At 38.0% G+C, this 22,974-nt stretch overlaps 1 protein-coding gene across 2 annotated transcripts in view; it reads right to left on the bottom strand.

Annotated features, from left to right (window-relative positions):
- The window catches only part of LOC108258843 (rho GTPase-activating protein 6), a 137,332-nt gene extending 116,944 nt beyond the window's left edge, over positions 1-20,388 (bottom strand). Inside the window, exon 1 of one of the 2 annotated variants that reach the window (XM_017457785.3) lies at positions 19,641-20,388. In XM_017457785.3, the coding sequence (XP_017313274.1) occupies positions 19,641-20,114 (474 nt within the window). In that variant the 5' untranslated portion in view covers positions 20,115-20,388. The remainder of the gene's footprint in view (positions 1-19,640) is intronic. The other variant, XM_017457784.3, reaches the window with a different exon arrangement.
- Positions 20,389-22,974: the final 2,586 nt, after the last annotated feature.

The following is a 22,974-nucleotide window of genomic DNA, read 5'->3' as shown; positions in this document are numbered from 1 at the left end:
GATAAATACATTTCCATACAAATAAAAACTTGCAAAAAGACTAGACACTCAGAAATCAGGGTTTTTTTTTCTTTTCAGACCACGTTATTACAGTACTGTGACCATGTTTGAGTGTCTGTCCATATAGAGAACAGCCAACATACTTTCAACCTACATACTGCATTTTTAGCGTGATTACCAGTGATTACCACAGACAACAATCTCAATGTTTTCCCTGTATGGAGAAGATAAACTCACTGATAGTACATGCTTCTTCGGGGGTTCGTTACAGCATCATAGGTTCTTCAAAGAATCTTCTTCTTGTCAAGAAGCATTTTTCATTGCACAGGGGACTTGAGTTGAGCTATATGGTACGTTGGAGATTACAGAAGTTCTTCATGTTTCATTATAGGTTCTTCAGAGCAGTGTATTGGTTCTTCAAGGTATCCTTTAACAGGTTAAAGTAAACCCTGTAAGGTTCTTTGTATGACTGGAAAAGGTCCTCCTGGCATCACTCTTAAGAACTTGGGTTCCTTGAAGCACTAACTGTTTTTTAGACACCTTAGGATAACATGGTTCCTTGTGGCACTGCTGTGAAGAACCATTTGTGGGTTCTTTAAAGCATTGGTAAATAGGACCTGAGAGTAAAAGGTTCTTTGTGCAACTTAAAAGGGTTCTCCTATGGCATCAAGCTGAAAAAAAAACCCTTTTTGGTTCTAACTGGAACCTTATTTTTAAGAGTGTAAGTCTAAAGGCAGTTACTTGGGCAGTTAATAAATGTTTATGCAAAACATACAGTGTTTTTTTAGAATGATTTCATTCATTCTTCAGCTAAAGTTATCTGTAAATGAAGCTATAAATCTGTATAATTCATCATTCCAGATATGTGCCTACTTCTGTAGTTCTTTTAGTAGTACTTCTGTGCATGATGAACATGCCATTCCAAAGTCGTCACCCGCCCCCACACACTCACCCCCTTTGTTGTTATAATAACCTCCACTCTTCTGGGAAGGCTTTCCAATAGATTTTGGAGCATAGCTGTGGGGATTTGCTCATTCAGCCACAAGAGCATTAGTGAGATTAGGCACTGATGTTTGGTGAGGAGGTCTGGGGTGCAGAGTTCTAGTTCATCTCAAAGGTGTTCAGTGGGGTTGAGCTCAGGGCTCTGTGGAAGACACTCAAGTTCTTCCACTCCAACCTTGGCAAACCATGTCTTTGTGGAGCTCGCTTTGTGCACAAGGGCATTGTCATGCTGGAACAGGTTTGGGCCTCTTAGTTCCAGTGTGTCAGGTCTACGCAGTCTTGGAACTCCAATCCAGAGAATGCACCATCGCCTACCAACATGGTGGAAATGGACTACAACTGCCAACTCGCTCCGGCATGCTGTCAGTCTCCAGAGTACTAATGACTATCGGCCTTTACCAATCACACACACCACCCTTCATTCACATAGACATTGCGAAGTAATGCTCAGTTGTTCTCACTCTGACGTACCAAGCCGTTGTATATCTTGCTGTTCTGGTTTATTGACGTTTCTCTGGTTCTCCTCTGATGTCCTGATCGCCTGACCCTTTTTGCCTGCCTTAACCTTGATTCTGCCTATTGTAATCAATATGTTTGTTGGACATTGTGTTATTAAACTGTCTTAACTGCACTTGCATCCGTCTCCGCCTCTCCATCATGACACAGTGAAGGGAAATTGTAATGCTACATCATACAAAGACATTCTTATCAATTGTGTGCATCAAAGTTTGTGACAACAGTTTGGGGAAGAACCACATATGTTGTGATGGCCAGGTGTCCACATACTTTTGGTCATATTTTGCATAAATAAATAACATTCCTATTTGATATCAGTGATCATAGACTGGAGATATTAACACATTTTTTTTAAATCTTATATTTATTACAGATCTCAATATGGGTTTTTGGATAAGCTCTACCCTAGCTTACAGCATTTGTGTTTGACAGACAACAAGACATTTTCAATAGAATTTGACAAGGAATTATTATTCCAACTATTCCAAGTATTAATGGTTTAATACTTTTATTATGAACTTCCTGTCATGGCAAACTGATGACACAGAAGATATTGGATGGGCATCTGCTGGATAAATTCTAATCAGCTCCAGAATTATTGGGACCCTTTGGGGGGGTAAAAGTGTCAGCTTAAAAGTTTCACTCTATCAGCTGGAGATTGTGAGTTTGAATCTCGACAATGCCTCAGCCATCTGTGGCCAGAAGTTAAGATATATAATAAGTAAATATATATATATATATATATATATATATATATATATATATATATATATATATATATATAATAAGTAGATATATAGATAAATAATCCCCAACTTAAAATATGATAAAAATATAACCAACAATTGATGTAACTTTATTCTAGAAAAAAAGCACCATTGTCAAAAGCCGCATGTGTCACAATTATTGACATCCCTGTGTGACCTCCCTCTTTCAGCAGTAGAGTCTCCAATTCAATACAAAGCAAGGAATCTAAAAGCACTCCTCAATACAGAATCTCTCCAGATCCTTCAAGGTCCTAAGACCTCTCTTGTTGACTCACTTCATCAGCTTACCCTACAGGTTTTCAATGGGGTTTAAGTCAGGGGACTGGGTTGACTTAGTCAAAAGCTTGATATCTGTGTGAACAGTGCATATGGACAAACATGTCATTAAATCTGGAGCTGATGTAACTATTGCTACCTTAATATAATGATTAATACATGGCTGACTAGCATTGCGTCTTAGATGCTTTATAATGTTTATCATTATAAGCCACACCAGCTGGCATAGTGCTGTCAAACCTCATGTGTAAAAGGGCACAATCATATTTCCTTCTCAAAATGTGCAATGTGAGCCGAGAGCAACAAATTATCAGAAGAAGAAAACTGTTGAAGTTAAAAAAAAAAAAAAAATAGACAAGGAACTTAACTGGATGACTCTCAGTGTTACTCTGCAATGTTATTGTTGCGCTGTTTGTTTGTTTTTGTGTGTCCAAATATTCTCAAGGAATTCCAAGCTTGAGTCAACATTAAGTATAAACTATAGCAATATTCCATGGAGACCTCATTCTTGGAAAAGGGTTTTTTTTGTGTGTGTGTTGTTTTTTTGTAAACTGCATTTAATGGTCAAAAATCTAAAGGGCAACGTGTTTAAGTACTGAATCACTTCACTCTATAACTGAGTCAGCTTCAATTTAGCTCTTGGAGATATTATAGGTATTATAGATATTATGGAGTTGAATCATTCCAAAATCCTTGCAGCTTTCACAGCATTTTTCACTCAACGTTTCATTAACGCAAACAACTCACTCTGTGTTTGACTCAATTCACAATGCCCTTTATTTTTTTTTTATTTTATTTTTTTTAAAAGTTCTCTGAAGTTCTGTGGGCATGAAAAGGTCATAGAAGTGCAGAATTTGCACAGGAAATGTCTGGATACATGGATGACCTGACTTTGAGGGTGTGTCAAAGGAAGATAGTAAGTAATAATGATAAAGGGAAGAAAAAAAAAATCCTGGTTCCTTTCCCTTCAGGGCACTAAACGCCTGGAATTTCAAACAATTTGACCAGACCCTCTTGTATTAGAGGATAAAAAAAATACTAAAGAGAAAGAAAAACAAAGACAGAGAGCCTATTCTGAGTGTCTACTACTGCATCCGCAAATAGAGGCTTAACAATAAGAATTTTAGCTGGAGCCATGATAATATCGCAAATATTTAGGGAGTGAGATGAATCCTTTCCAGGCTGTTGCTTTTTTTTTTCTTCTTCTTCTTTTTTCTCACAGTTGATATCACATCAGGGGGGAACAGCATGTGAACGGAAACTCACTGTCAAAACTCTCTGTTCTGGCCAAACAACTACAAATCATGCTCTTGCAAATGGTGACTTGAGAACAAATTTGGCCTTCGTTTTGAAACTATTGGATGAAGTCAATATTTACTGTAGTTACAAGATCATGTTTTACTGCAAAAGTTCAGGTAACAGGAGTCCTGTTAGCGTTTGCCGTGGATTTGCCAAGGCAACACAGTCACAAATTCATAACAATGCTCACGGGCCAACTAGTATAAAAGGTTATTAATGACTAAGATTGCACTATAAAAGATCTTGTATAAACAGTAAAACATCTAGTTTAGATCTATGAAGGGGTTCAAAGGGGTTCTTTGGTTTGTCTCTCTGAGTGAAGGCTTAAAGATTCTATGTAGAACCCTACAACAGGGAATTTTCATTAGATATAGTTCCATGTAGAACTCTGTTAACACCCTAAGAACCCTAACAAATCAATATAGAAAGGCTCTATGAAAACAAAAAATACTACCACATGGGGATTCCCAGTAACTGAGGATTTCAAGTTGATCCCCTTTAGGAATGTATCAAAAGACCCTCTGAAGAATCCTTTTCGAAAAATGTGCACACTTAGAAAGCGTTTTTTTTTTTTTTTCCAGTTTGTCCCTTTGGGCGATCTGAGTTGATCATTCTGAGTGATCAAACCCTACAATATGGAGCCTTCCAGGTTGAACCTTTTGGATGCAAATAATCCTTAACTTTTAACAGTTAACTGTTAACCATCTATCCATCCATCTTCTATACCACTTGTCCTTCCTTCGGGTCACAGGGGAAGCTGGATCCTATCCTAGTGAGCATGGGGCACAAGGCGGGGTACACCCTGGACAGGGTGCCAATCCATCGCAGGGCACAATCACACACCCGGACACTTTAGACACGCCAATCAGCCTACCATGCACGCATACTCAGGGCCACGGTGAGAATCGAACCCCCGACCCTGGAGGTGTGAGGCGAACGTGCTAACCACTAAGCCAACATGCGCCCCTCAGTTAACTGTTAACAAAACTTTTTAAAAAGTTAATGGTCTAAAAAGTCCACTGTGATATATTGTTTTGGTTGAGAGTTATTAAAAATCAATGAATTTAGCCAAACTATATTTTTTGGCCTAGTATCACTGTCTTAGTGGTCCTCAGTTCCTTCTTGACTCATACCGTCTGTTTTGCACGTTCTCTCAATGACCATGTGGGTTTCCTCCAGGTTCTCCAGTTTCCTCCCACCTTCCAAAACATGCCAGTCGACTGGCTGCTCAAAATTTCCCGTAAGTGTGTATAAATTTGAGAATGTGCGATGGACTAGAGCGTGTAGCCTTTCCACAGCGTTTACAGGATAGGCTCTGGATCAACTCTGACCCCCGAACAGGATAAAACAGTTACTGAAGATGAATAAATGAATAAAAAAAGCATTCCTGCGTAGAGTGTAATGGGCAGGGCAGGGCAGGATGGCGTGGGGTTATCAGAGTCTCAGTATAATCTCAGTAGAATTTGGTTCGTTTCGTTGATCTGTTGTATATCTGAGACTTTAGCGGAAATGTTTTAGCTGATTTCATTTACAAAGCCATTACAGAGGTCGCCGGAATTGATGAAGAAAACAAAGTGTCTTCAAACAGAACAGCAGTAATCTCAGAGAAATTGGAGACACAAACTTGTCTTAGCTTTAAGATTTAGGTCAGGAAATGAAAATGGGAGCTGCCGGAACCTTTTTCGAGGTTATATGAGATGTTGTGTGCAATGAAAGGTCATAAACGTTATTTGTGCAAGAGGCATCAGTACTTTGTCAGATGTATTTCATATTTATTCATTTGTTAGACGCTTTTTATCCAAAACTGATGTAAGAATATGACTTAATCTTGTTTTGGGTAATTATTTATTTATTTATTTTTATTTATCTTTTATTTTGAGTTTGATTATTACTATCTTTTACTTTTATTCTCATTATGTGTATAACACATATGTATATATTTAATGTATGTGCTTATGTATGTATGTACGGTATATTACGTATTATGGCTTAACAGTTGATGGTTAAGTGGCTTGTTGTATCTCTCTCTCTCTGGAAGTCCTGGGATTTGAACTGTCTGATCACAGAATTTTAACCTGTGAGATACCAATGCTCCCAGCAAGTTCACTTTATATTGTATGACAAAAAATTATAACGCTCTCAATTCTGAAAACAACAGATAATGGCTAATAACTAATTGTTATGGTCTGTGCAACTGTGTATAGTTGAATTTGTGACTGCAAACACATCTTTAACTAATAGTGTGGCATTGAGAGTGATTATGAATGTAACAGGTGAGGAACTTGGGCTGGAGATCTTCTGCTTGACAGCCAGGAACCCCCACTGAGGAGTCACATGTAGGAGTCATTGATTAGCATGGAGGAGACGTGAAGGTGGTGGGTGTATCATTAAAAAAAAAAAAAGTGAAAAATGGGAATTTATATTGCCTACTACTTCACGCACTCCATTTCTGTTTAATATAAGCCGGGAAGTCTTTGTTAGTGTTCTTAATACACAGTCACCATGGTTTCATGTGTCCAAATGGTCTCAAAGAATTCTACGTATCTGACGTTGCTTTAACTGTAGTCAGTGACGTAATTGTACCATTTGTACTAAGTATAGTAAATGTACTCTACTATACTTAAGTATTATTTTGCCCGTTTTTATACTTTACTTGCGTATTATTGAAATGAAATACTTGTGCTCTTACTTTTCCAAGAAAAATATATATATTACTCCTTATATTTTTTATTTAGACCTTCAAAATACTCATTACAAATCATGAAGTCTCTTCTTCTCCCATCCAGCCAATGACTGTACACTATACATCAATCGAATGAGCTCAGTTTACCATCCGATCTTTTATATTTAGCATCCAATTAAGGTCATAGAAGGTTAGAACAAAACTATCAAGAATTGTGTCAGTTCATCATCTGCAGTGATCTTCTCACAGGGTTGAAGATGGATAAGCCACAAGACTGCAGTGTTGACCTTGAGGATGAGCGCCCTACCTCATTAAAATGCTTCAGTATGCTGGAGTAAGCAAAGAGGTGTCTCCTTTGCCTCCCTAGAAGGAATGTATGCCATCTGATTAAAAAAAAAAAGCATGTTGAGGTAAGTTTTGCTAATTTGCTAACATTACCTGGCTATATTAAAATACATTAGCCTGTTTTCTTTGCTAGCCAGGTTAGACTAGCATTGACTCCAGTAGCTAACATAAGGTGCAATCTCAATCAATCAGCTCCCTAGCTCCGTAGGCGGTGAATCAGTATATCGTGTGCACAAGTTTGTTGTAAAACGTCACCACTGGTGTTTATCAACACCAGACAGGACTGATATCTTTTTGATATCACATGTCAGATAAATTTGTTAGCTTAATCGCGCGCGTTTCTGTCATGCTACTTCAAGCAGGATTGTAGGCTAGCTAGTGGAGGTTTTTTAAATCATTAAACACTTAAGAATTGTTAGACTCAAACAAAACGTGCATAGTACAACAAATAAAGTTCAAAATCGCTAGCGTAAGTAATCATTTCATTTCAAGATGAGAGGCTTCAGAAAACGTGATGTCGTTTCCAGTAAGGGAACATGGTGAGCATCGATGCCCCCTGGTTTTTGCAGTGCATTGTGGGATTTTTTTAGGGAGCGAACGTTCCAGTGTACTGGAAGGATTTTACGATTGAGACAGCCCTTAAAATGACCGACTCCCTGATCAGTGCCCTGACTACTGAACTCGGGAGCTGATTGAGACCTGTTAGAGAGCAAGTCGAATTCTGTAAATTGGTTATTTACATGATATTTTAACTCCTGATTAATTCATTCTGAATCTATGTGGCATTAGTCATGCATATGAGCAGCAAACGTAACGTAAAGAGACTGAATGATATTTTCAGGCAAAATGGCGTAGTTGCTTTTTAATACTTTTAAAACTAGCAACTTTTTGCCTTTCACTTAAGTATTATATGTCAGTACTTTGTCAGTACTACTCTGACTGTAGCGATATTCCACGGAGTTTTCTTAGAGTCCATTCCTGGAAATCTGTGCATAACTGGGTCAGCTTCCATTGAATTATGATTTAATTATAATTATATGATATAGTGGTTGAATTTTAAAATTAAGATATTTCAAAATCTGTACAGATTTCACAGCATTTTTCATTCCTTAGCTCTTCACTCTCTAGACACCAGCTTACATCACAATGGCATTTTTAAGGTTATCTGAGGTATTGTGAGCAAGGAAGGGCAGAGTGCAGAATTTGCACAGGAAATGTCTGGATGTGTGGACGACCTGACTCAAAGGAAGGTACGTTTAATAAGATATGAAGTCAAAATCTAGTTTGAATTGCTCCAAACCTTTAGCATCCCATCTGCTTTAAAATTTGTTTCCCCTTTTGGGTTTCTGGTACAGATATTTAAAAAAAAAAAAAAAAAAAAAAAAGTCTTTTGCCTTGTTGAATCATTAGTTAAAGTGCGCACATGCTGTTCATTATGTGGTCGTAAAGGGCTGATCATTATCACTATCTCACAGTGATACACAGGTCCTACACGTTTTGGTTGTATAAACAGTATCCAATGATCTAATCTGAAACTGGGCCTTAAACAGATGTGAGCTGGTCCAGACCACCAGCGCTACATTCAAACTCCTCATCAGCGAGTCAGCAACTAGCAGTTTGTCTGTAACAATGTGTTTGCTAACATCATGGTGTGTGGGCTTTATGCTTCTCTACACAGCTGATTTTTCCACCTACGCTTCTGAGATGTAGTGCCAGTGCTCAGTGCGGGAACAGTAGCATCGTGCTCCACTCATCTTAAATCAACATGTACAGTATGTTTATCTGGTAATTAAGACATAATTTAATAGTGACACTTGCTGTGCATCTTCAGTGTTTTTTTGTTGTTTTTTTTTTAATTTATATTTCTGCATAAATATGATCTAAAATATCATCAGATTTTCACACAGGTCCTAAAAGTAGATAAAGAGAACTCAATTAAACAAAGGCGACAAAAATATTATACCTGGTCATTTATTATACTGGGTCAATGTTATACTTGGTCAATATTATGACCAAGTTGGACGGGGGACAACGAAAGGCTGGAAAAGTAAGTGTTACCTTAAAGAAACAGCTGGAGGAACATTTTGCAACTAATTATGTTAATTGGCAACAGGTCAGTAACATGAGTGGGTATACTGAATACACCCAAATATGTGAATGGCAGTATAACTGCATTCATAATTGCCCCACTGTAAACTTGTTTCAGCAAATTGTGGCTATGACACTGAGCATGGCTCATCATAAATTTCCAGATGTTACTGTTCTATGCCCTTCCTCTACCCTTCCTGTGCCCTTCAGCAAGCTATTTAACAAGTTGTCAGTTCCAGTTCCTCTCAGGGGCACTTTGCACATGCCTGATGGAAGGGTTAAATCACTCTTACTGCAGACAAGATTCTTTAGACAAGCTATTTCACTCATTTGAAAGATGTTTTCCTTCATAAATCCAGCTTGCACCTTTTTAATGGGTGTTTTCAGATTTGCATGTTTTTCCCCAAGCAAACCTTTAATAAATTAGACCCTTGGTGTCTTAATCACAAGTAACAAAAGTGCTCATATAATGTATGCTCATGTAAAATAAGCACAGTGAAAAAAGAAATGGTACGCTGACCACTTTCCTTGATAACTGAGTGCAGCCTTTTCCTCCAAGCAGCTTCTGGAACCTCTGTAATATTCACCCAAAGAACACTTTTCCTTAAATATTTCTTCTTTGAAATCCTAGAATAATTAACCAGTCTTTCATTCATTTTGACATAACTCTGGTCTTCAGACTGAGAGAATAAAGACATTCGGTTTTGGCTCTTTTCAGACTATTTTTCTGTTGCTTTTTGCCTTATGTAATGTACTGTAGGTTTGTTGCACAATATACATTTCTTGGAATTTATTTGTAAGTCAGTTGTAAAAATCCTGAAAGTACAAACCGTTGCACCTAATAGTCATTTTATTAGGAAATTACCTCACATATATGCCTCACAGATTGCTATTAAGCAAAGGCTACTACAACTACTACACTAGTCAACCAAATGAAAATTTAACCCAGAGCTTGATTCATTGAAAGATTATTTACAGTCAATAGATTTGAATGATATAGACTAATACGAAGACAAGTGGACCACCATAGTGAATGTTTCATGGCTTCAGTGGTCATGCTGAAATCCTTACACTGGATTGCGTGGATTTATGGAGTTCAGTTTTCACACTTCACTCATTAGATCCCAAATATCTGAGCCGGCTAACTTTCCTTAGAGAACAGTAAGATTTATAGAGTACTTCTTCTGAAAGATTTAATGTCAGCATCAACATACATATTACAGGCTTATAGTATTACAAAACTAACTGCTAACTTGGTTAACTTAGTGCCCTGCTGCACATGATAAAAGTTGCAGCCCAAGCTTCATAGTTACATTTTTTCGCCTTTAGTCCTCACATTGCCCCTCTGTTCTTGCTTTTCCTGGTGAATATCTGGACCAGCCAAACCAGCTGGGTATTATTACTACCATATTGTGTTTAAAATCATCAACAAAAAGTGTTTCATGACAGCAGGTTCCTATTTTCACGAGACATTCAGGCACGCTCAGACACACATTTAGGTATGCTAACACTTCCTTCACTTTGAAATTAGAAAGCAACATTTCCCGATTAACAGGATCTGATGATTTATGTTTTGGTGATTATTTTTGCTGGCCAGATTAGCCTAAAAAGTAACTTTGGCCCAAGTTTCAAATCTGATATTACATAATGAAAGTCTGATTATTCACAAGGACATTATTAAACTTGAGTGACTCGCTAAATAGACAACAGAAGACTGCAGGAGTTCAACCGTCATAGCCAGCATAATATTTTCCCATTAGACGTTTTCGCGTCTGTTTCTTTAAAACAGGTGTGCACACCAGGTACATCGCCTTTGAAAAGTCTCACGTTCATTTTTAATCACTCAAGCTCAAGCACCATTCTTGTAAGAAACTGCTAGCTACATTTGTATCTATGGTTCTGTTAACCACAGATACCTGCCAGGGTATATGCCATGAAGAACCAATACACACCTTAGGACTAACTGGAAAGGTGTTCAGGGATGATGGCTGCACTCACACCACAGTGAGAGGAAATATTAACATCGTAGAACCTGGAAAAGGGACATGGTGACACCCGGGCAGGAGGATGATGATGTCCACCATCCAGTGAGCCAGTCTGAACTTCAATAAGGGAGCCTCTGGTGTCTTTTCTAGAAGACAGATTAAGATTTGGCATGATGATCAGACAACCACTGTCCGGGTTCAATAGTACTGGGTACAACAAGGAATGCTCTTCCAACCAGAAGGTCACCCAAGAGTCACCTGGCCACCAACACATGCAAGGTAAACTTATCCAAAAAATTATTTTTTAGACTGTTTTTGCTGATGTCATTGCTAGTAAAATTGCTTTCAAAGAGACCCATCTTCCACTGACATCTTGCCTAAGCTGGTAAGTTGAGACTTAAGAGATTCCAGCACAAGAGGGAGATCTGATGCTGGGCTCTTAGGGAAACAGGTCAGACAGAACCGCCATGCCCCTTTCAGAAAGTCCATAATAAGACCCTAAAGATATGCCATCCTCGTTAGTCTTTTGGGAATCAGGTGATGTAATGTATCCAGTCTATGCGGTGCACACCATTCAGATCTGCATACAAGGGGCTCTTGCATTCAAGAGTGTTTCCTGGGCTGTTGGATCACAGTCCTTCAATTGCCCTGACAGGCACAGTTGAGCATGCCAAATCTTTCCGTCAATCTGGGACAGGAGGTCTGCACAGGGACGAATCTGCCAGGGTATTCCAACCACCAACAATTAGTAGAACCAAGGTCTTGCCTGCCATCTTGGTACCACATGCAGGACTAGTTGCTGAATTCTTGTCAATATGGGAAGATAAAGTGGCAGAAAAGGAAAAACATATAGTAATTGGTAAGATAGTCACAGGCCAATGTATCCTGTCCCAGCAGACTGCCATTATAACCCCAATCAGATAAGCTGTCCTCAGTGAGGCTAATCATAGATAGATGCATCTGAGGAGACTCAATGCAGGCAAGTGTAAAGAGTCACGTGGCTTTGTGCCTGAGGGTTGGTGTACCTGACTGTAACAACATTGTCTGGGGAAACAAGCACACAGTAACGTCTCAGAACCAGTAAAAAAAAAAAAAAAACAACAACAACAACAAAAAAAACACTTGCGAGTCTTTATGTGACGGACATGGCAGATGATCAGACCTTCTCTCTTACCCTGTCTGCAAAAATCTATGATTATCTTGTTTACTCATCACTATGTGCTTCACACAAAACTTTTTAACAACCTTTTCAGTCCAGTAACTATATTGTGCTCCACGATATAGTGTCAGTGTCAAATGCTAATTGTCACAGGGTTCAAAAGTTTGTTTTCCTGCTGACAACCAGCACATAGAATTGTAGAGAGCCAATCAGATTGCAACCTTCAAGATTCTGTAGGTTGGCGCCAGTTAAGTATGTAAAAGATATAAGATACTTTGTATCCCTTGGGCAGAGTGTATGGGGTTGAAAGTGCAGGCCCACTGGTTGGTTAGACGACAAGTGATGTGGAATCCAGCAGACTCAGCAATGCACGTAGTACGGCAAGAGAAAACCACTAGTCAGTTCAATGCCCTGAAAGGATAATGCTGCAGGATAACCAGATCTGGCAGAGAGAAATAGAGGAGTAGATGAAAACCCAATGACACCTAACTTAGCTGTTGGATTGTCATGAGAGAATCCCGTTTTTTGTTTTTTTTCTTGACCATGTTTACAAGAGGCTAAGCGGATAGCTCCATGAGGTGCACGTGGTCTATCGTGTGTACGAGATGAGATTAATTAAGTAAAAAATGGTTGCATGTACAGGCACTGGCCACTTTATTAGGAACACTTGTAAACCTGCACACTCTTCACATTTCAAACTGCTGCACTATCTACCCTCTTCCCCATTCACGAGCTCACAGATGCCCATGATTGACTAACCTCACTCTGATTGACAGGCAGGAGAGAGTAATACCATAATTCCCACCCAGACAGCTTGGCCGGTTTTACTCTCTTGACTCCCATTTCTCGACAATAGGGCTGTTTGCACCACTCAGAAGGGAGTCACCAGATTTTAACCCAGTTGAACACCTCTGGGAGATTTTGGACCAACATTTAAGATAGGGTTCCGTACCACCGTTATTGAAACACCAATTGACAGAATATCGTTTGGAAGAATAGTGTTTATCCCTTCAGTACAGGTTTTCTTTTAATGTGTCACCCATCTGTATGGTGCTGACACCTGCACATGATTACAACTATGACTCTATACAGAATCTATCATTGAAACAAACATATTATTAGTAATACAGTGTGTCGGTAATATAGTGATGTATGGTATCACGATAGAAAAGTATGTAGGAGTTTGACAGCATAGCAATTTACGTATATCATGTAATATAGTAAATAATATAGCAATTTAAGGCGTTTTGGTTCGTTTGGTTTATATTTGGTTCATTTTGGTTCGTTTGATTCTTTACATTGTAGCTTAATGCTGAAATTGGCCCCTCATCCTCGACCCTGGTTTCTGATACCAGTCAGCTAAACAATTTTCAAGATTTCAGAAATCCTCAGTGTTGTGTCTATGTTGGAGATGAGAGAACAAACTGAATCGAGATATGCATGTTTTGAGGAAACAGGGCACCAGGACAAAATTCTGGCCTTGTGCATGACAAATACAGACAGAATTATGTATCACCTGTAAATCTTTTGTTTGTTTAATATATTAATGGGTCAATGGAACGTAAGAAAAACAGCCAACTAATGACCTTGGTGTGATCGCCGATGTGCGTAAAGCAAAGTTTGAATAAAAGCATATGGCAAGCATTGACTGGAAAGAGGCATGTGGTTAATGATGAGCACTTCTTCTTTATAAACTCACTCGCAGTGGGAATGTTCGCTGTAATGTAAACTGTCCCACTCTCTTCTCTGTCTCGCTTTCCAATATAAAGGAGACATATAAAGGAGAAACCCATGGAAAAAACTATAGCTGAGATTAAGAAAATGTCCATAATCAGATATGTGATAAACCACAAATCAATGTGCACATTTTTATTTGTGTTGTTTATTATTAGTCAATTTTGTGGTCAAAAAAAAAAAACACTGTCACAACTTCCAGGTAGGAATAAACAGGAAGTAATTTATGGCAATGACTTGTAATTCATTAGCTATTTCTAGTTCTTCATTACAAGTAGTATCTCTGTTTAAAACGATGAGTGATTTCAAGAAAGAAAAAAAAAACCTCACAAATCCACATGCATAGATTGCATTTTCCTTTTTCTAATTTCATTTACTAACGAGAACAGGTATGCTCCAAGACAGTGGTCACCAACCCTGTTTCTGGAGATCTATCTTCCTGAAGACTTTAGCTCCAACCATAATCGTGCCCACCTGACCATCTAATCATTGCCTTAAGAAGTTCTTAGGTGTGTTCCTAGGTGTGTTAGATTATGGTTGGAGATGAAACCTGCAGGAAGGTAGATCTGAAGGAAGACGGTTGGTGACCACTGCTCTGAAATACAAAGGTACCAAACGTTACTTTTCCTTGTTGTTGTGGTGGTACCATCAAAGGTTCATCTTTTGTACATTTAGTATGTATCTTTTACCTGGGAAGGTGCATGCGCTGTATCTTTAATTAGCTTTTGGTGTAAGGCTTTAAAAACGTACATCAATGATCCTTAAGGTCCAATTATGTACTTTTAAATAATTTTTAAAGGTAACACAATATATTCACTTTTTTTTCCAGGTGAAAGCTACATGATAAAGCTGTAAAACATGCACCCTTGATGGTACGACTCCAGCAACAGGGAAAAATACAGTCTGGTACCTGAGAGTGTATAGCTAAACATGTAATATTTGTTTTAATAAAACAGCATAACCTTGATAAACTCTTGGGCAATTCTCATGATAAGAAAGGCACATTTCTACCTTAGGTAGAAAAATGTTTCACAACCGAACGTTGGTTAAAGATCAGTCCTTCGTTCAGAACTGAAGTCTGGTTTTTTTTCCCCCCTGCAAATGATAACTAGTGCTTTGCTAAAATCAAAAACCTGTGTATGTCTATGTTGGATAAAGGGAAAGTAATCTTATTGACGCAGGCATGTTTGAGGAAGGAGGGCATGGGGTCAGAGTTATGGCCTTGTGCTTATGAAATGCAGATTATGTCTCGTTTCTAAATCCTCTATCTGCTTAATCCACTAATGAGACGGCACGAGATGATAAAAACGGACTGCGACATTGAATAACGATTGATCTCTGTACACAAAGGGCGCATCTGTGCACTCGATCACATAGTGCCTGTTCAATGAGTCATATTTCCCATCTTCTATGTAAATGCATCATTAAGATACTCGACAGAAACATGAATATACAGCGTTCGTCTGTGAATATATTTGCATGGAGTAGGTCTGCTCTGAAATGATCTTTAGAATAGAAACGATGCTCAGGTACTGGAGCAATTTGTGAAGTACCTGGATTACGAATACACTATTGTGTATGCTCAAGCGTCCCGATAATTGATATTCAGGTTTTAACGTTTCATTTCTAGAGATGGTAAATATGAAGTTTGATGAGGACGGCTTGAACAATATAGGCGATGTTAAAGTTCCACACACTTACAGAAATCACACTGATAAGTGTAAAAAAAAATGATTTAGCATGTCTGGGGTCAATAGAATAAACTATTATCAAAATAATATACACAACAAGAATAGTTTGTTTTTGCATCAAAACCTAGATCATCCCTTCTTAGCATATAATTTGAAGAAAAAAAGAAAGAAAAAAACGATAAATAATCCAAACAGAAATCACATGGATCATCACAATTTAGGCTTCTTTTGAATCATATTGTCAACAAATGATCAGCTAGTAATCCAGTTGGACAAGTTCAGCACAATCCTCCAAAAGCACAGAAAGCAAATCTTTTTCTTTTGTGCTTATAAAAATATTTAAGTTTGGTCATTTGTCAAAAGTTTGTTTGCTTATTCTGAATGTCACTCAGGCAGGCAGCCAGTGGTGTGTGCAGTCACAGCTGTAAAAGCGCAGTGTGAAAGCAACAGTCATGCACTTCACTTTGATCAACTGTGTGGCACAGACCCACAGCACCCAAGCAGAAAGTCAAATTTGGGTTTGTTTCATCTACTTGATGTTTACTTTTATATTGCTTTACGCTATTAATATATTGTGAATTACTGACATTATTATTGGCTTGATTTTTTCTTATTTTCTTTTATCAGTGTTTGTGTGACTTCTTTCTGCTGCAGCTCTTGGACAGTTTTGAGAGAAGAGTAGAAATAGCAGTAGGTTACAGCATCGGCAGTGATGCACAAATCACTGCCACTGATTGCCACATGGATGCCTGGAAATTATATAACACTATTGACGTTAGCCTTTTTTTTTTTCCATTCTAGACGTTTTTTGTTTTAATTACACACTGTGTGGATTATTCGTCTATACCCGTATGTCTAATGAGCAACTGGTGTTCGTTTCCTGTACATTATAAGCATAACGCACTGACTGTCCTGGGTACTTATATTCATTGTGTGTGGTACACACACTTCTCAGTGTCACTGCTATGCTGAGAATGATCTACCTAAATAATATCATTTGTGCTTCTGATGGTCTGAATGGTGTCTTGCTGAAAATATTAGCATAGCAACAGTCAGTAACTGTATACCTACATGGATGTGACCTATATGTGTCCCTATGAAACTTACATGTTTCCCTATTTAACCGATGTGTGTAACTATTTAATCTATATGTGTCCTTATTTAACTTACATGTGCCCCTATTTAACCGATATGTATAACTATTTAACCTATACATGTCCCTGTTTAATCCATATGTATAACTATTTAATCGATATGTATAACTATTTAACCGATATGTATAACTATTTAACCGATATGTATAACTATTTAACCGATATGTATAACTATTTAACCGATATGTATAACTATTTAACCTATACATGTCCCTGTTTAATCGATATGTATAACTATTTAATCGATATGTATAACTATTTAACCGATATGTATAACTATTTAATCGATATGTATAACTATTTAACTGATATGTATAACTATTTAATCTATATATGTCCCTGTTTAATCGATATGTATAACTATTTAATCGATGTGTATAACTGTTTAATCGATATGTATAACTGTTTAATCGATGTGTATAACTATTTAACCGATATGTATAACTATTTAACTGATATGTATAACTATTTAATCTATATATGTCCCTGTTTAATCGATATGTATAACTGTTTAACCGATATGTATAACTATTTAATCGATATGTATAACTATTTAACTGATATGTATAACTGTTTAATCGATATGTATAACTATTTAACTGATATGTATAACTATTTAATCGATGTGTATAACTGTTTAATCGATATGTATAACTGTTTAATCAATATGTATAACTGTTCAATCGATGTGTATAACTGTTTAACCGATATGTATAACTATTTAATCGATATGTATAACTATTTAACTGATATGTATAACTGTTCAATCGATATGTATAACTATTTAACCTATACATGTCCCTGTTTAATCGATATGTATAACTATTTAACCGATATGTATAACTATTTAATCGATATGTATAACTATTTAACTGATATGTATAACTATTTAATCTATATATGTCCCTGTTTAATCGATATGTATAACTATTTAATCGATATGTATAACTATTTAATCGATATGTATAACTATTTAACCGATATGTATAACTATTTAACCGATATGTATAACTATTTAACCGATATGTATAACTATTTAACTGATATGTATAACTATTTAACCGATATGTATAACTATTTAACCGATATGTATAACTATTTAACCGATATGTGTCCCTGTTTAACTTACATGTGTCCCTATTTAACTTGTGTCCCTATTTAATCTATATGTGTCCCTATTTAACCTATTTGTGTCCCTATTTAATCTATTTGTGTCCCTATTTAATCTATTTGTGTCCCTATTTAATCTATTTGTGTCCCTATTTAACCGATATGTTTTAATTATTTAAACTATATGTGTCCCTATTTAACCAATATGTACACCTCAGTGACTTAAAGGCCTCATATATGGGTTATATGCGACAATGGTAACTCTGTATACAATTGCAATTAAATTATAATATAGAATGGAAGTATATATTTTACCACCTTTAAGTAGCACCTATTCCTGTTTGCTAATACGACCAATAGTAATACATAATAATGTATGTTATGCTCTCATCCATGTGTTTTGGTTGCTGTAATAAGCAAAATATAATTTTTTCATTCATTCTTTCATGTCGAATAACTGCTTGATCCTGGTCAGTGTTGTGGTGAATCTGGAGCCTATCCTGTGAATACTGGGTGTAAGGTGGGAATACAGTCTGAATTTGATGCCAGATCCTATCCACTCGGGAGGTGAGCAGAAACTGGAGAACCTAGAGAAAGTCCACGCAAAAATGTGGAGAACATGCAGAGAAACTCCACATAGACCGTAACATGAGCTCAGAATCAAACCGGGGACTGTGGAGCTGTCTATAACTATATCTATAAATCATTTCTCATTAATGGTTATTTATATGCATACCAAAAGATCTGACATTAAAAAAAGGATAAAATCTGACCACAAAACAAGAAATTCAGACCTTTTCTATGACTAACATGGCTCCCACCAAAAAAAAAAAAAAAAAAACAGATTAAATTTCCAAACTGACAAAAGTTTGGATTCCACCCGAGCCGATGTGCGTGGCTGAATTGTGATTGCTTCAACCGCACACGTGTAGTTTAGCTGGTGTTTAAATGAGAAAGGAAAGGTCTGACATGTCCCAACCACAGCATGTGTGTGGACAGCAGCCAAATATTTAGCCATTAAAGCCTTTCCTTGTCTGAAAGTATGTTTTTGCAGGAGTTCATTATCTGCAGCAACTTGATTCATTCCAACTCCATATGTCTGGTCTGGCAGTATAGTCACATACCAGTGAATAATACTTCCCGAATAGACACTAACGTGGAATTTTTGGCATGTTTGGTGTTATTCACATTTCCACTTATACATATATACTAAATGGGTTAAAAGGCTGCAAAATCAGAATCACTGTCAGGAATGGGTTGCGTTGAATCCAGGACTGTGTTTGGAAACCGACAGCATATAAAGCAGTCATATAATTATCTACACACACATCAGGCATAATCCTGGGATAATTTACAAAATCCACAAGGATTCGCACAATGGGGGGAGGGGTTGGGACATAAACCCAGGATAATCTGGATAACTGGAAAACTGGTTTTCTGCATGTCATACCTGGTAACAATTAAGTGTCTAATGAGTCACAGGTCAGGATTGAGCAATGGCTTTACTTGACAAAGGAATGTGTTCTTTTAGGATGCTGTCAGAAATGACTAAATGAACTGTACATAAGGATGGATTGAGATTGTGGATCTAAAGGATACAATATGTATGATAGGCATGCTATTGATACAACATATTCTCAAAAGAAAAAGAAAAAAGAAATAAGAAAGGAAAAGGTTGTTTTCTTGAGATTATAGAATTTCCAAAGGATTGTAGAAGCTAAAACTGGTCAGAATTATTTATTTATTTATTTATTTATTTATTTATTTATTTATTTATTTATTTAAGTGGATTATCATTTTTCCTGACCTAATTCTAAACTAATGAATTTACCTCCGACCTCCAGACGACGTACTCGTGAGCAGTGGTGTGCTGCGCTTTCCTCTGAAGCCACCTTCTAGGAGAGAAGATGGTGCCCGAGGTGCCAGAATTGGCGAGGAAGGGCAAATCCCAAGCCGTGTTCCTCTTCCCACTTTTAAACTCAAAGTCGAAGTGAAAGCTGGACGACGGCGACGTGTCCAGAGGAGTCGCGGGACTGGAGAGGGATGGCGACAGCGACGGGTGCGTCCACTTGAGCGTCTGCGTCGTGAGCTTGGAGTGCGTCTGCGCGTCGCCTGGGGACGCGTCCGGCTCTTCGTGCCCTCGCTCGGACAGCTTGGCGCTCTCGGACTCAGAGTCAGCGTCGCAGTTGCGGATTATAGCCGGGTCTAAACTCCGGGTTTGGCGCAGTCGCCGCTTGGTGATGCTCCTCGAAGCCGGGGACGAGCACGAGAAGACGCTGTGGAGAAGCCCTTGCGCCGACGCCATGGCCGGGCGGTTTTTCACTTCCGAAATATCACGCGTTCCCCATGGCGTGGACTAGATTAAAATCCGTTAATCCGCGCTGCATCACTTCTTTAATTCAAATCCGACCCTAATAGACTTAGGCTGCGTGTTTATTCTAAGGCGGAGAAGCGCGCGCTGTCAGTGGAGGCTTCCTGTTCCTTCCTCCAGGGAGAACTGGTGGTCGAGTTTGGGAGGGAGAAAGTGGTCTGGAAACTCCTGTCGTCTTCTCCCCTCCCTCCACAATCTCACTTTCATTCAACTAACCACAGGACAAACCTTTCAGTTTGTCTATGTTTGTATGAGTCCTGAGTACTCAAGAATATGTCTAAAGACGGCTGCTTTTAGGTATTTGTTTACGGCTATGTGTTTATTGCTTGTGGGAATCACATCATGATATCTATCAATCATTTTGACCACGCTGTGACGTTTTGTTTGTCTGCTAAAGCAAAAAAAAAAAAAAAAGTGATCTCTTATTTGAAAAACAAGTTTTTGAACTAGCAACAAGCTTTTGTCAGAATAAAAAAACAACAAGAACTTGAAATGTCCAGTTGTGTTCTCTAAATGCCCGAAAGTATCTGGATGTCTGACCACCAGAGGGTTTTCCACTTTGTATAGTGTAGCATGTAGGATTAAGATTTCCCTTCCCTGGAACTAAGGTATAGATGGGTAATTCTGATCATGGAGGGCCACTCTACTGCGGCGTTTAGCTTCATGCTGAATCAAAAACACCTGAAAAAATCTAACCGAATTATTCAGGATTACTTGAAAATTACAGGCAGATATGTTTGATTAAGGATGGAGCTAAACTCACCAGGACTGGAATTGGGCATCCCTGAACTAAGGGGTCGAGCCCAAAACGGTTCTAGCATTATCTCTGTGCACAAAGCGAGCTCCATGAAGACATGGTTTGCCAAGGCTAGAGTGGGAGAACTCGAGTAGCCTGCACAGAGCCCTGACCTCAACCCCACTGAACACCTTCGGGATGAACTGGAACTCCGACTGCGACCTCACTAATGGTCTTGTGGCTGAATGAACAAATCCACACAGCCAAGCTCTAAAATCTGTAGTGGAAAGCCTTCCAGAAGAGTTTAGGCTGTTTCAGCAGCAAATGGGTGACCGAGTCTGGAATGGGATGTTCGACAAGCACATATGACTGTAATGCTCAGGTGTTTGGCCATATAGTATATAAAAAACAGGTTAAATCTCACATCCTAAAGACTTCTTGGGTTTGTATTTCTAGGTGACATTCGTTCATGTTCAGGGTCAAGGTTTATCCAGAGCCTATCCTGGGAGAACACTGGGTGTGAGGTGGGAATGCACACAAATTTATTCATGCTCATTCACACACATGGGCGAGTTTAGCATAGCCAGTCCAATTACAGCCATGTTTTTTGTGGAGTTGTGCGAAGAACTCGGAGGAGAACCTGTAAAACTCCACACAGACAGTAATTCTGGACCGCGGAGCACGGCGTCGACATAAAAGAGCCAAATATTTCCTTGTGGGTATGCGGTCAAAAGAACAAGTTTTCTTCTCCATGGCATAAACAACACTTTTAGAAAGGTTAACTCTTCAATTTGTCTCTTCTGGTGAACACTTAATCTAATATAAATCCAACAGTTATTAACATACGGAGAAAAACTTCTGCAAGATCCTTCTAAATAGGTATTGGAATGAACACAACATTTCATGAATGCAGATCACTGTGTTTTGTTTTGTTGTTTTTTTTGTTTGTTTCTGAATATGTGTGAAAAGCGGTTTTTAAAAATGTGATTTTATGTGTTTCCACAGTAAAGTGTGCTTTGTAGGACTTATAATTGAAATTATAATGACACATAAATTGTCACACAGCGTGTAGGAAACATGCTTGTCAGGGATTTAAGAAGAAAAAGAAGAAGAAAAAAAAACGGCTACACAAGTGTTCATTGGATAGTTAACTTTTCATCACCCCACCCCAGGGTTCTGCTTTGAGGTACAAGCCAAAGATCCCATAAGGGTTCTAGATTTTATTTTTATTTTTTTTACATTACATTTCTTACATTGTGTTACATTGTGCACTACACCCTAATTCAAGGAAATTAGGTAAAGATGTACACTTGAGGCCACCACATGCAAAATTCGTACACTGAAAAGTACAATTTGTTACCAGAGAATGAGGTTACAGCAAGTTACCTCAAGGGACGGAGTTAGATTAAAGCATAGAATTATTTTGCTACACCCGAGCACCTCTGAAGGAACCTTTAGAGTGCTATATAGAACCCTACAACAAAGGTGTCCTTTAATATAAATAGTTCCAAATAGAACCTGTTTAAAAATCTAGAACTGTTCATTAACCAAAGAAACTCAGACTTTTTCCAGTAGTGTACAGCACTACACTACACAAGTCAATGGAAATGTTTAAAATAGTAATAAAATAGTAATGCAAGTGTGTGTGTGTGTGTGTGTGTGTGTGACTTTTTAGTTCCTGTTATAATAATATAAGCTATACTGAGCCACGGAATATTACTCAAGTAAGATAATATCACCTCTACACACAAATTACACTGAGTTTGTAATGTGTAATTACAAACACATGTAAAACATGTCAATTTCAAAATGTAGCTAGCAAGAAATATGACAGAGTATGAAAATATATAAATATGGTCGTGCGTACCCCGGAAACATTTTCTTTGGCTGTGCATGAAGGGAGATGTGTCATAATTTGTGTCTGACACCATGTGTTTGTGAGTATGAAAAAGGGCGACTGAACCACAGGCCACCGGGGGAGGGAGTGTCCTGATAAAGCTGCTTATAAAGAGAAACTGCCTGATAGTGATAAGAGTTCAGTCAGATTCTAGCAGTCTA

The sequence above is a fragment of the Ictalurus punctatus genome, chromosome 26 (genome assembly GCF_001660625.3).
Source record: "Ictalurus punctatus breed USDA103 chromosome 26, Coco_2.0, whole genome shotgun sequence".
In the NCBI taxonomy this organism is placed as follows: domain Eukaryota; kingdom Metazoa; phylum Chordata; class Actinopteri; order Siluriformes; family Ictaluridae; genus Ictalurus; species Ictalurus punctatus.
This window is presented reverse-complemented; position numbering and strand designations above follow the sequence as displayed.